Below are 14,768 nucleotides of genomic sequence, written 5' to 3' on the forward strand. Positions count from 1 at the left end.
CTCTTCTCTGAAGAGATGAGCCCTGTCTCTGAAATTCCCTGGTGGGGAACAGAAGGCGATTATAGACTTGTAGCTTAGCAAATATTAGCAGTTTAATATATATTCACATAGAGAAAAGAGAGAAAGGAAGAAAGAACAGAAGAACAAGGGACAAAACATATCCCTGGGGAATCATTTGGGAGATGTCAGAAATTTGCAGGCTGTTTAGTCATAATGATGGGGAAAAACTTCAGGCACAGCAAGGACTTCCTCCGATGTTACAGACATGGAAAGCAACTCCTCAGATCGCACAGAACTGGGAATAGGACTAAGGAAAGAAGCTAGGTGTTTATTAAGTGCTTACTATATTTGAGGTCTTATGGGGCACAATGGATCGAGTGCTGGGCCTAGAGCCTGGAAGACCCGATATCAAATGCAGCCTCAGATACTTCCTAGCTGTGTGACCCTGGACAAGTCATTCACCCTGTTTGCCTCAGTTTCCTCATCCGTAAAATGAGCTGGAGAAGGAAATGGCAAATCACTCTAGTATCTTTTCCAAGAAAACCTCACAAGGGGTCAGGGAGAGTCATGCACGACTGTAAAAGATGCAACAACAACAACAGAGGTGCTAGACCTTGCGCTAAATTCTGAGAACACAAAGAAAGTAAAAAACATGGTCTCTGGCCTCAAGGAGCTCACATTCTAATGAGGGAGACAAAGAAAAAACACTAGGAACATACAAGATGTGGAGAAGAAAAACTGGACATAATCTCAGAAGGAAGGTACTAGCATTGAAGGGAACTGGGAAGGACTTCCTCCAGAAGGTAGGATTTGAGTTGGGTCTTGAAGGACCAGACAAGCCAGGAGGCAAAGGTGAGGGGGAGGAAATTATAACACAGCCAGTGAAAAAGGCACAGACTTGGGAAATGGGGTCTTCATGGCTTGAGAACCAGCCAGGAGGCCAAAGTCCCTGGATCATAAAGGACTCCCAGGAGGGTAAGAAGATTGGAAAGGTAGGAAGCACGGTGATCTAATGAGATCACTAAGTGCGACGATACAGACAGGGAAGAGAAGAAGGCCAAGGACACAACCTTGAAGAGCATCCACAGGGAGCTAAAGGTATCATCTGTATGAAGATCCAGTGAAGGAGGCTGATAGGATTCTCAACCCAACAACCTCTCTGCTAGATCTGTTCAACCCTGGTGAGCCATGAAGTTCAAAGAGGCAATGCTCTTTTGCAAAGTTCCAGCTGAGAACGACCCTCATAACACCTGACCTTGTCTCTAGAACTGACTCTCATGAGCTGACTGGAAACTCAACCACAGTGGCCACCAGGGGGAGCCAATGACCAATAAGCCTAGTTGATTCGTTTCTACCATATAAACAGCTGCTGGACTCTAGGGGCTCCCAGGGTTGGGGAACCTGTGGCCTCAAAGCCACGTGTGGTCCTCAGGTACGGCTCTCTGACCAAATTCAAATTTCACAGAACAAATCACCTTCATAAAAGGATTTGTTCTGTAAAACTTGGATTCAGTCAAAAGGCTGCACTCAAGGATCTAGAAGGCCACATGTGACCTCAAGGCCACAGGTTCCCCAACCCCAGTGGGGCATTGCATTCATTCCCTTTACATTTAAGGATCTCATGTTCTCTGGACTCAGGCGTGTGGTCCAACCTGGTTGAGTCCCAGAGAAGTGTGGCCTATAACAGAAAGTCCCTTTTCTCACATTCTGACTCATTTAGTCCCCCACTCCAATTAGCCAGGAAAAAAATTACCTAACCTTAGGTTTTTGCTCATGGCTAGGGTCTTCCCAAAATAGTAATAAAAAGGTACTCAACATATCACATGAATCAGGTATGGGACAGGTATTTATTTCCTCCATACAAAATAAGTATTAAGCATTAAACACTCTGAAGCATGCATTGACAGAAAAGACTTAAAACAAAATTTACTAACAACATTAGTTGTACAGTCTCTCTCTTAGTCATTGCTGGCAAGATTCTTGCCAGAGTCCTCCTTAATAGGTTGATCCTACACCTGGAAGATGGTCATATACCTGAGAGCCACTGTGGCTTCAGAAAGGTTCGAGGAACAGTCAATATGGTGTTTGCTGCCCAACAACTCCAGGAGAAATGCCAGAAGCAGAACAGAGGTCTGTACACAATGTTTGTAGATCAGACCAAGGCTTTTGACACTGTTAGTCATGAGGGCTTATGGAAAATTATGCCAAAATTTGATTGCCCAGAGAAGTTCATGAGTCTTGTATGTCAATTTCATGATGGCATGTCTGCCCAGGTTCTAGATAGTGCACAATGTTCTTGTGCCTTCCCAGTCACCAATGGAGTGAAACAGGGCTGTGTGCTTGCTCCCATGATTTTTAGCCTGATGTTTTCAGGTGTGTTGTCAAATGCTTTCAGTGAGGATGAACATGGCATCAAGGTCAACTATGTACTGATGGTAGGTTCTTCAACTTGAAAAGGTTACAAGCCAAGATCAAAGTGGAGGGAATGTTGGTGCACGGGTTTCTGTTTGCAGATGATTGTGCATTCAAGGCAGCCTCTGAAGCTGAGATGCAACAAAGCATGGATCAATTCTCTCCTGCTTGTGCTAATTTTGGCCTATGAATTAGCAACAAGAAAACATAGGTGCTCCATTAGCCACCACTACCCCATCCATTCGTAGAACCATCAGTTACAGAAAATGTAGAAGTTTTGAATGCTGTGAATAAGTTCATTTACCTTGGTAGTGTACTTTCCAGGGATGTACACGTTGATAATGAGATTGAGGCATGCATTGTCAGAGCTAACTCAGTGTTTGGGAAGCTCTGAAGGAAAGAATGGGAAAGAAGAGGTATTAGACTGACTACCAAACTGAAGGTCTACAGAGCTGTTGTGCTGACCTCATTGTTGCATGCCTGTGAAACATGAACAGTCTACCAGCACCATGCCTGGAAACTGAATCACTTCCATTTGGATTGTTTTAGGAAGATTCTGAAGATTACCTGGCAGGACAAAGTACCAGACACTGAGGTCCTTACTCAAACTAAACTGCCAAACATTCAAACTGTACTGCAGAAAGCACAACTCGAATGGACTAGTCATGGTGTTCAAATGCAAAACATACATTAGCCAATAAGACTATTTTATGGAGAACTCACACAGGGCAAGCTTTCACATGGTGGCCAGAAGAAGCAATACAAGGACATTCTCAAGGTCTCTCTCAAGAACTCTGGATTTGACTGGGCAACATGGGAGACACTAGCACAGGACCACTCAGCATGGCGTGTCCACATCAGAAAAGGTGCTGTGCTCTTTGAGCAAAGCAGAATTGAAACAGCTCAAAGGAAATGCAGGATACACAAATTTAGAGAATCGACCCCAAATGTTCACAAAGACTATTTGTGCCTGACCTGTGGTGGAGCCTTCCATATTTGTATTGTTCAGATCAGCCACAGTCGGATATACTGAAACTTGACTCTAGCACAGTGATGTCATTTTGGTGAAGGAAGGACAACAACCAGCCGACTAACCAACCAGCCCAGGATGCTGAGATATTTTCTTTAATACTTGGTATCTATCTCCCTGAAGCTGGAAGTACAGGTGCTACTCACAGCCCCAAACTACTCCATTTCTGACCTGGGCAAGTTCACTCTTCCTTAGGCAACCTGGTGGCCCCCCACCAAGGGGTTGAGACTTAAATCTCATCATAAAGCAGTTTGAAGGACTTGAATGGACGTTATTACATTGCCCCTTCGCTCTACAAATGTCCCCTCAAAACGTTGCTCCAGTCCTTTCTCATTGAGCTCTTAAATGGATCTCCCTGAAGTACAGGTCTGTCTATGTCTCTCTGAACTCCTCGATAAACTCTAGTGGCTCTCTATTACTTCCACGATCCAATAGAAAATTCTGTTTGTGGTTTAGTCTTTTACCTCCACTTCACACAGAAAAGATCACATACCTTTGATCTCAATCAGCATCCACAAGCACTCCTCCCTCCTCAGCTCTAACTCTGAAATTCCTCTGACTTACAAGGATGGAGTTGGTTTGCCCCCAGGATGTAACTAGGAGGTATTAGTGTAACTTCTTTTGATTTGGAGCAGGGAAGGGAGGAGGGTAGGGACAGGGCTGTGCTGGAGCCAGCGTGAACTGACTGGAGCTATTTCCCCTCCCTCCCCACTCCCATCCCTCAGAGCTGGTTATTTAACATTTACTCACATACCATTGACAGAGACCAAATTCTCCACTAATTCACCTGTCATAGGATCATGAATTTAAAGCTGGACAGAACATTAGAGGTCATCACATGCTACTCCCTTCATTTTACAGATGAGGAAACTGAGGCTCCAAATGTGGGATCAGTTCTCTAAGTTTGCACATCCTGTGTTTTCTTTGTATTAACTGACTTGCTTAAGGTCATGTAGTTAGTGTCTGAGGCAGGATTCGAACCCCGTTCCCTGACTCCAAGTCAAATGCTCTGGCCACTACCCCATGGTGCCTCTAGTTTCTCTTGATGCCTCATTTTAGTCTTCTTCAGTCTCAGTTGTTGAGCCCCTCCCTGATTGTCCAGATCATTACCTCAATGCGCTCACCTTCCTCCCTTCAAAATCTATTTAGTCATCTGGTTGACCATTATATTGTTTTCCTTGTCCCCCTCATCTTGTTCCCAACTTCAGCCTTGGATTACTCCAACCATCTAGACTCTACTTTTGCTTTCTTGCTGGTGGATGCCAAGGGAGGAGTCAATGCAATGGTTCACTACAAACCCATGTTATCTGACTCAGCTGGGTCCTCACCACTAACCAACAACCAACACTTTTTGTCTTCCCTGATTAACTCTCCCTTCCACTCTCCACGGCGGCTTTTCTAAACCTTTTCTCTTCTCCCCAAACCTTCTGTACCATGCCAGGCCTCACTGGAGGACCACATCCTTTCCTTTGCTGAAAAAATTGAAATCATGGGACTTCTCCCCAATTCTATCTTTCCAATCCCCTCAATACCACCCCACACTCACTCTCTTCTCCTGTGCTCCAGTCTTGAAGGAACAGACAGTCCTCCTTGCCAGTGCCAACTTCTCACCTTGTGCCCTTGGTCCAAGGGTGAGCAAGATCTAGTTCATACTGGCTCCTGAGAGCCAATGGTAACCTTTTTAGTGTCAACATTTACACCTTGGAAACAGTCAGATGCTACAAATCAGGAATTGATTTTGTTGTTGATTGATCAAACATAAGAAAGTGATGAAGGAAATGCTAGCGATGCAAATTACACTTAAAAAGCATTTCCTGTGTACATTTTTTTAGGGAGGAGGGAGCCTGTCATTAAGCATTTACCAGTACACCCCTGCTTTGATCCCATCCTCCTCATCTCCTCCAAGAATTTGCTCACCCTTTCCTTTAATAACTGTTTCCCTTCCTAATTGCCATCACCTTTTCATCAGTATGGAAGGATACAGAGTCAGCCTCAGAACCAGAAAGTCCCAGCTCTGAAACATACCAGATGGGTAACTCTGGACTCATTGTTTTATCTCTCAGAGACCTTGGTCACCCTCTGACAATAAATTTCAAAGAGGTTGCCAACTTGCATGAGTAGAGGAAGCTTCATTATTCCCTACACCAGAAAACTTCACAAGTCTAGTTCCTCTCTATACATACATCTATCTATCTATGTATCTGTCTATCTATCTATCTATCTATCTATCTATCTATCATCTATCTATCATCTATCTCCATATACATTATTTTCTTCCCTGCCCCTTAGAAATATGACCAAACTTTGTCCCATCCTCTCCTTAAAGACCCTGGCTTAACATTAGCCCCTCCTGAAGGGATCTCATACCCCTTCTCCCTCCTGCTGTCAAATGACTGGAAAAAAAACCCACCAAGCTGCCTCCAATCCCCACATTCACTTTCTCACCTTCCCACTTATTTCTCAGTTCTTTGCTATGTGGTCTCCTTCTTGAACTCTTGGAAGCATCTGGCACAGCTGGCAGCCCTCTCCTCCTCTGGATTTCCTCTTTTTCCTCAGTTTCTGTGCCTGTGCTTTGTGGTGGTCCAGTCCCTTCTTCTCAATCTCCTTAGCAGGTTCATCACCTGTGCTCCACCCTCCACACTGGGGGTGTGCCTCAAGGCTCTGTCTTGGGCCCTCTCCTCTTCTCTTGCGACAATCTTTATATATTTATTTTTACCCATACTGTATGAGTTTTTTATTAGCATGTTGTTTTCTTTTAGTTGAGGCATCTAGGTGGTATAGGGAATATCATACTGGACTTGGGACTCAAGATGATGTTTGAGCCTAAACAATTGCTTGTTTTCCACAGGCAGCAGAATGATAGGGGCTTATGTCCACTTCACCAAGAGTGCTGTTGCTTTCTCTCCATGGATATAAAAAATGCTGACCTCCAGAAGCTAACAGAAACCCCAGGCAAGGTCTCTGCATGACTAACCCCAACCAGATCCTTCTAACCTCAGGTCATTCAGCTGCTCTCTTCCCCAAATTGGGCTAACAGCTAGAAACTTGCTACTCCAGGGCCATGAGCCCTGCAGAAGAAAACACTGTACAGATCAAACTATCCCAACAAAACGCTCTTCCCCTATTGCTCAGAATTTCAGTCAATACTCAGTTAAGTGACTGACTGAAAATTTTCTTCCCCAGTTGCTTGAGATTTCTCACCTGTGACGTCCAGAATGCCTAGTCTCAAATATTTCCTAGCTGTGTAACCCTGGGTAAATCACTCAACTTCTGTCTGTCTTAGCTTCCTCAACTATAAACAGGTATAATAATAATGCTTCAGTTTCCTCAACTATAAAATAGATAAAATAACATCTACCCCACAAGGTTGTTGTGAGGATTAAATGAGATACATAGTGTTTTGCAAACTTTAAAGTAATGATTATTATGCATTATTGTATAATAATGATATTATTATTGAATATCAAGTTTTTGAGGACATAGTAGGGCCTAGCACATACATAGTAAGTGATTAATAAATACCTTCTGATTGGTCCAAAGTTCAGCTAATAAGTGAGTACCTATTCTACAGCCCAATGCTAGTCACCAAGATAGATTCCAAGATAACTGACAGAGAATAGAGAAACTGAAAGACTCCCCTGAGGACACCTAGCCCAATGCGTACCTGAGACGGGATCCTTTCAATAAATTCAGAGCAAGGAGTCTCTTTTAAAGATCACCAGGTCTGACCCCACTCACCCTCTCTCTTCATGGTATGAAGTTGCTGACAAATCCAAGGATCGTTGACTTAAGAGGTGAGAGGGACTTCCTCTCATCCAGTCTCCTCACTTAACAGATGAGGAAACTGAAGCACAATTCATAACTATTCAAACCTGGGTCCTCTGATTCTAAATCATTTATTCTTTCCATTGTACCACAAAGTGATTTATTTATTCACCAGGGAAGGAAAGGCCCAGCCAGGAAGGGAACTGGGTTGAAGGAAAGAGAGCATAGTCTGTCAACAAGCACTTATTAAGCACCTTCTAGGCTCCAGGGAACCGTGATAAATACTAGGAATACAGAGAAAGGCAAAAGACAATCCCTTTCCTCAAAGAATTCACAGTCTAATGGAAGAGACAACATGCAGACAATTATGAGCATACAAGATATATACAGGTAAAACGGTGAGTCCTCAACAGAGGGAAGGCACTAACCTTTCCAATTCAGGATCGGGAAAGGCTTCCTGTGGAAGACGACATTTTAGCTGAGACTTGATAAAACCAGGGAAGATTGGAGGTGGAGATGAGGAGGGTAAGCATTCCAATCATGGAGAACAGATGAATGCCTATTGACAGACAATGAATGTCTATAATGACCGACTAGAGCCCAGAACCAGAGGGTCTAGTTCAAGAAACAGCAAGAAGGTGAATGTGACTGTATCATGCTTACAGGGTATAAGAAGTGAGAAAGGCAGGAAAGTTAAGACTTTATAAGTCAAACAGAGAGTTTTATATTTTATCTTAGGGGCAGATTACCCCCTTCCCTTACCATTTAACAGCTGTGTAATAATGAGCAATATCCTCTTCTGTTGTCCTTTTAATAGTTCTCAGTTTCCTCATCTGTAAAATGAAGGGCTTAGACAGATGATCTCACTCCAAAGAGGAGAGGAAAGGGAATAAACATTTATAGAGGGCCTACTGTGTGCCAAGCACTGTGGTAGGCATTTTTCACAAATATTATCTCATTTGATCTCAGAGAAACAAAAGAACAGGACCCTTGGGTTAGCCTTTCTGCTAAAAAGAGCATGAAAATTCTAGAATTTTCCCAGAACTGAGAGGTTTCTCAAAAGTCAGCTAGTCCAGCCCCAACCCAAAGCATGAATCTTCTTTAAAAAGTCCAGAACAAGTAGCCATCCAGTCTCTGCTTGAAGATCATCAGTAATGGGGAGCTCACTCCCCCTTGAGGAGGTTCATTCCATTGTCTGATGGCTTTGCTTTGTTGCAAAGTCCCTCCGAATGCTGGCCCTCCAGGTCCACAGCTTGGGAAATGCTGACCAATGACCCTGTTTTTGTAGAAGCTTAAATTTAAAGCTCTTAGGGACCTTTGGGGTCACATTGTCCAATCGTCTCATTTCATTATTGCTACTTTTGTTATTGTTTTGTTTTAATGAACTTTGTCTGTGCATCACAATCATTCCAGCCTCCTGTGACAAAGAAACAATTAAGCGAAGATACCCAATTCAGAGACTGAATCAGACCATGTAAACAATATTCCAACCCAGTAGTCCTTCACCTCTCTACTGTGAGATAAAAGATATGTTTCTTTATTTGTTCTTAGGGACCTTCCTTATATTTTCAGTTACGCAGAAGTCAGCTTCCTTTAGCAATCTTTTCATTTATATTGTGATAGCCAATGAGTCTATTACACTCTGCATCAGTTCATATAAATCTTTTGATATATTATCAAAGACAATCAAGTATGTAGTAAGGTGTTTTGCACTAGATAAATGCTAGCTATTATTACAAACTATTATCATATTTCTTTGAATTCTTTAGATTCATCATTTCTTGCCACGCAATATTTCATCCATTCATATGCCACCTTTTTTTGAGCCACTACCCAATTGATGGATCTCCACTTCATTATCCAGTCTTTACTGCTACAAAGGAAATTGATATAAATATTTTAGCATAATACGTTGGATCTTCATTTCCGCCTTTGACTTCCTTAGGGGTATATGCCCAATAATTAGAATACTGGGTCTTATATCTCTTTTCTTCAATAATTCCAAATTGAGATTCAGAACAACCAACCACTTCATTTTACAAGGAGAGAAACTGAGGTCCTTAGAGGTCATTGTTGTTGTTCATTTTGGAAGAGGACCAGTGACATCATGAGAGTGATGTCTTGACTTGAGTGAATTGAGTTTAAGTGAGGCAGAGCTGTGCAAAATCATCAGCCTCACTCTCTTCTCCATTCATCAGAGTCCAGTGGCAAGACTAAGATTACTCAGGGTCACAGAGATAGTAAGGGGTAGACCCTCAAATTTAAACACAGTAAGTTTTTCATGACATCATGCTGTCTTCTTCATCCCTTCATCCAACTATTTATTCATCCATCCCCCATCCAACCATCCATTGATGCATCCATCCCCTACCTATCCATCTATCCATTTATTCATCCATCTCTATCCATTCATCCATCCATCCCATTTATCCACCCATTCCCTATCCATCCTTCCATTCATTCCCCATCCATCCATCCATCTATCCACCCCCAGTCTATCTATTCATTTATCCATCCATCTATCTTCCCTATCCATCTAAGACATTAAACAACCATTTATTAAGATCTTCAAAAAAAAAGATCCTCCCATATAATGTAGGAATAAGTTTTGCTTGAATGTTACACAGTAACTATGTCATATATGTTATAAGAGTTTTGTTTTTCTTTCTTCTTTTTCTTTTAAATGGGGTGGGGGAGTAGAAAGGAGAGAAAATAAATGTTTGTTCAGTGAAAATTTAAATAAAATAAGAGATTTGGACGGGAAAGATTTCCCTTATGTAACATTGCAGGAAGTAACAAATTTTGATGGTATTGTACAGTAGTAGACTGACCCCTGAATTTAGAGTAAGAAAATCTGAGTTTGAAACCTGTGAGCAAGTGATTCAACACCTCTGGAGCCCTGTTTCTTCATTGGATTTATCCCTTACACCTCTAAATCTATGACCTTGTGATATGTCAAAGTGATCTCAAGGTCATTTCAACTCTAAAGTCCTAAAGTCTTGGCTAAGACACTTTGTGTGCCTTTGTGGAGCTCAGTGTCCAGTGGAGAAATGAATCTCAAATCCCGTCTGCATGGGTGCTCTCTCTAATGACACCATGCCCTCCTGTAACTCCTCCAGAACAGGTCAATGGACTGGGTTGGGGTTGAGGGGTGCCAATGGAACCTCCACTGAGAACTCTAGAACACAAACCCTTAAGAACACTCAATGCTTTTCCATATCTTCCTGGAAGGACCACAGCTATTTCCCACCCAGGGAGGGGACCAGGGCCTCCCTTCACATTTGTGACCAATACCATTTCAGACAACCCTCTTATGTCTGGTATCTTTTTCAGCAAGACTCATCTCAGTACCACGGCTGGGGTGTTAGCCATTTCCTCCTCAACGGTCACCACATCATACCCTCCCACATCCAGCACCAGCCCTATACTTCCTGTTCCCAAGGCAATAATGGGCGTGGGGAGAGAGAGGGAGAGAGGGAGAGGGAGAGAGGGAAAGGGATGTTTCTGGGGCTTTGGGCCATGTCTGGACCTACCCAAAAGGTGGCCTAGAGGTCAAAACCAAGAAGGAGTCCTCAGCCATTGTCATGATCAGAACATATTTATTGACTTTGCCTAGGGCTATTTTCCTCCAAGGAGGGAATCAGAGACTCTCAGCTGAAAGGGACTCATGGGAAAATTTTGTCCCCTCCACAATATCCCTGAGAAGTGGTCCTCTAGCTTGTCTGAAGACCTCCGGTGATGACATTGCAATACCCCATCTGGCTTCTTTTTCATGCATACCATGCCTAGAACCTCATACCACAGGACATCAAGCTGGGAAAAACTTTTGAACAAAAAATGCCAGAGCTAGGAGAGACCTTAGAATGTCAGAGCTAAGAGGGATCTAGGAACACAAGTGAGCACCGGGAGGGCCCTTAGAATGTGGAATGTCAGAGCTGGAAGCTGGGTCTTACAGGCACATTGTCATTTGATGGAGAAGGGTACTGAGATTTGCCCAAGATGATATACCAAGTTACTGTCCAAGTTGAAACTAGAACCCAAGTCTCCCAGATTGCCAGCCTAAGCCTCCTTCCATTGTTCTAGGAAAATGCAGAAATGAGTCAGTCTGGGAAATGTGGAAAAAAGCAGGGAGGCTGAGAGCACGCAAGTCAAAAGAGGGGAGAGGCTACTGTGTGTCCCCAAGGCAGAGGGAAACGGACCTCTGCTGACATCTGGACTCAGAGAGCCTGGCCCAGGGCTCAGGGTCCTGCCGTTTCCACCTTCCAGCCCTCAGCTGCCTCAGCTGCCCACTGTCCACCTAGAATGGTTACGGATGGGGCCCTACACCCCACATCTCCGAAAATAGCAGCTACCTCCCAGAAGTGACCTGACACTGACTGACAGTTCCTCTTTAATTTGTGAAAAATAACATGTAAGTGTGAGAAGAAGTTAGGGCCCCATAGGGAGGGGAAGGGGGAAGGCACAGGACTCAGAGACTGGGAGATGGAGAAAATGACCTTTCTAATTGTCCCAGGCCAAGGGACTCAGGGACTGGGAACTTTCAGATAAATCACCCATTACTAGAAAGGGGGAAGGGTAATGAATTAAAGTGAGAGGAGGCACCTGCAGTTGGTTTACAAAAACAAAAACAAAAAAAAACAAAAGCCAAAACACCAAAATCAACAGTTATTTGGAGGGCTCTCACTCAATTTCTCCCTCAAATCCCTCCCCAAGCACACAATCACATTCTAAGATTTTATATATATATATATATATATATACATATATATATATATATGTATGTATATTCTTGTACCATGGCTGCCTGAGCCTGGGTCTCTGTTACAAATAAACACTTTTCTTCTCTGGACCTCAGTTTCCACATCTGTAAAATAAGAGGATTGGACTAGATCAATAATTCTTAACCTTTCTTTGTGTACTTAACCCTTTAGGAGGCAGCCTGGTGAAGTCTATGGACCTTTTCTCAGAATCACGTTTTTAAATTCATAAAGCAAAAGATGTAGGATGACAGTTATCAAAATTTTTAAAAACCATGCCCAACAGGTTCACAAGTCCCAGGTTATGATCACCTACACTAATGCATCTCTGAGGTCCCACTGATCTCTGAACCCTGTGAACCTATAAAGTTAATTACAATGAACTCACACGCATACTTAACACATGTCCTAATACATGTGTGCCCACATTCAGACCTTAAAATAACAAGAAGACTGGAATCACCTTTCCTAGAGATTTCTAAAAATAGAGGGATGAGACACCAAGGTGTCTTCCATCAGAGACATTTTAAGTGCCTTGGAGACAAGGGAATGGACAAGATGACTTCTCTGTGTGATATTATGTAGGGGAGCTCTGTGGACTCTGAGATCTACACACATAGACAAATGTCTAATGTCTTATACTCATGCAACAGCACAGATATATCCCTAATGAAACTCTTTCCCAGAATTAATCCCCCTACCTGCCCACATATTTCCCATTCATGCTTTGATTTCCATTGTATTACATTTAATCCAGGGCCCTAGACAGAGCTCCCTCTTCAGTTTAATTGGGGGTCATAGCCCCCCTCTCTTCTCTGCACTGTACCCACTAAAACAAGTCATCAGTCTGTGAGTTGCCTTCTCTGCCCGGCCCTGCAGCCTCAGCATTGCATGGACTCTTTAGCAATCCTGACCCAAGGAAGAATGAGGTTGGGGTCATCTTAAGAACCTTACCCTTCCTGATCAACCAGAAAAGAAAGGTAGGGTGTACATAGGAGTGTGGAGGGGGAGGCAGCTGCAGGCAAAGATCCCCAGCCCACCAAAGCAGCCCCTCCCTATGATCCAGAGGTAGAAGATCTTTGCCCTAGGCATCCTGCCAGTGCCTACTGGGGCTGCTGGGCTCTGTGGTGTAACATCCTCTTTACCCAAGACATCAGGGCCTTGGTCTCATGCCCAGGACTCCTATCCCAGATCATTACCCAAAACCCCTTGCAGGAAACTAGGCAAGGGGGAACAATTCCTGGAACCTCAACCAATAGTTCATAACAGCAAAGGGCATAAAGCCCCACCCCCAATCTGCCCTCCCTTAGGGGGACCACGGTCAGAAGGCAAGAGCAAAAGAGGAGGGTTTGGGCCTGGAGGCTGGGGGCAGGGGATTCGAACAGGCTCAGACACTTCGTACACTGGACACGCTGGACAGAGGCTCACGCATCCGGAAGCTGAGGGAGCGGGAGGTCCGAAGGCTGTCCCTGGGCCGAAGGGAGCTCTCAGTGGAAGAAATGGAATGGGTCTCCATGGCCCGGACCAGGCAATCCCCAGGCCCTCGAATACCCAGGCTAAGGCAGCCGTAGCACAAGAATCCTAACACAGCCCGGCACACCTCCCGACTGCGGAAGGAGTAGATGAGAGGGTTGATGGCTGAGTTGAGCACGGCCAGAGTCAAGATCCAATCCATGCCTCGTAGGTACTCCTGGGCCCAGGCAGCGGTGCCAAAGATGTCCGCCAACAGCAGCCCAAAGAGGGGACCCCAGCAGAGGAGGAAGGTCACTAGGATCATCAGCACCGTCTGTAGGAGGCGCTGGGCCTTGCAATGGGCGTAGCCTCGCGGGACCTTCTGTCCATTGGCACGGACCAAGCGAAAGATGGCGCCATAAAGCAGCATGATGGAGGCCAAGATCAAACTGAAAATGACCACACAGAAGAGGATGTACCACTTGGAATAAAGAGGTAACAGGCTGGAACAGTTGGAGAAGTCACAGATGCAGTTCCAGCCAAGCAAAGGCAGCAGCCCCAGTAGCAAAGCCAGGAGCCAGCAGAGGCCAATGAAACCGTACACACGGACCATCTTGTGGCTACGCGCCACCATGGGATGCATCATGGTGGTGAACCGCTCCACAGCCGTGAAAAGGAGGCTGAAGGTGGACGCAGCCAGGGCCATGAAGAGCAGCCCCTCCCGAAGGAACCAGTAGGTGGGTGTCAGATGGAAAGTGAGCCCACCAGACAGGACAATGTTGACCAGGTAGGCCACGCCTGTGAGGAGGTCACTCAGAGTGATGTTAACAATGCAATAGTAGACCCAGCGACGAGAGCGCATGTGTGTGATGATGGCCACCAAGACCAGCAAGTTCTCCAGGATGATTAGACAGCTGATAGCCACAAAGAGGGTCCGAAGCCAGCCTAGGCCCTCTTCAGGTGGTCCCCGAAATTCCAGGCGTCCTGTGTAGTTGTAATGCTGCAGGATGAGGTCTGGGTGCCCAAGGTCCGCCAGTTGGTGACAAGAGGAGAGGTTCATCACCCAGCCTGGGAGCAAACCACGGGCCACGAGGAAACTAGGCTATTCTATTCCCCAGGGCCACTCACAGGCAGAGAGAGACCTTGGTGTCTAGGCAGGAGCAGGGTGGAGTACCCTGCCTGTCTTGAACAGCAAAGAAGACTAGGCCAGGGTTTCCTGTTGTTTGAAATTTCCTGTTATGCAGCAGAGCAGTGCCCCCAAGGGTGAGGCGGAGGGGCAGGGAGGGGCCAGGGCCACAACAGGGCCTCCACCCCAGCTGTGGTGGAGGAATAGTAATCGAGGAGCCCTCGGT

General features: G+C 44.8%; 1 protein-coding gene across 1 annotated transcript; it reads right to left on the reverse strand.

Annotated features, from left to right (window-relative positions):
* Positions 1-1,828: 1,828 nt before the first annotated feature.
* S1PR4 (sphingosine-1-phosphate receptor 4) lies at positions 1,829-14,731 on the reverse strand. The gene is made up of 2 exons (XM_072601699.1): positions 7,636-14,731; positions 1,829-2,802 (listed from the first exon to the last, which is right to left on the reverse strand). The coding sequence occupies exon 1, from the start codon at positions 14,474-14,476 to the stop codon at positions 13,352-13,354; it is 1,125 nt and encodes a 374-aa protein (XP_072457800.1). The 5' UTR covers positions 14,477-14,731; the 3' UTR covers positions 1,829-2,802; positions 7,636-13,351.
* Between the last annotated feature and the right edge of the window lie 37 nt (positions 14,732-14,768).

Source organism: Notamacropus eugenii, chromosome 4 (genome assembly GCF_028372415.1).
Source record: "Notamacropus eugenii isolate mMacEug1 chromosome 4, mMacEug1.pri_v2, whole genome shotgun sequence".
NCBI lineage: Eukaryota > Metazoa > Chordata > Mammalia > Diprotodontia > Macropodidae > Notamacropus > Notamacropus eugenii.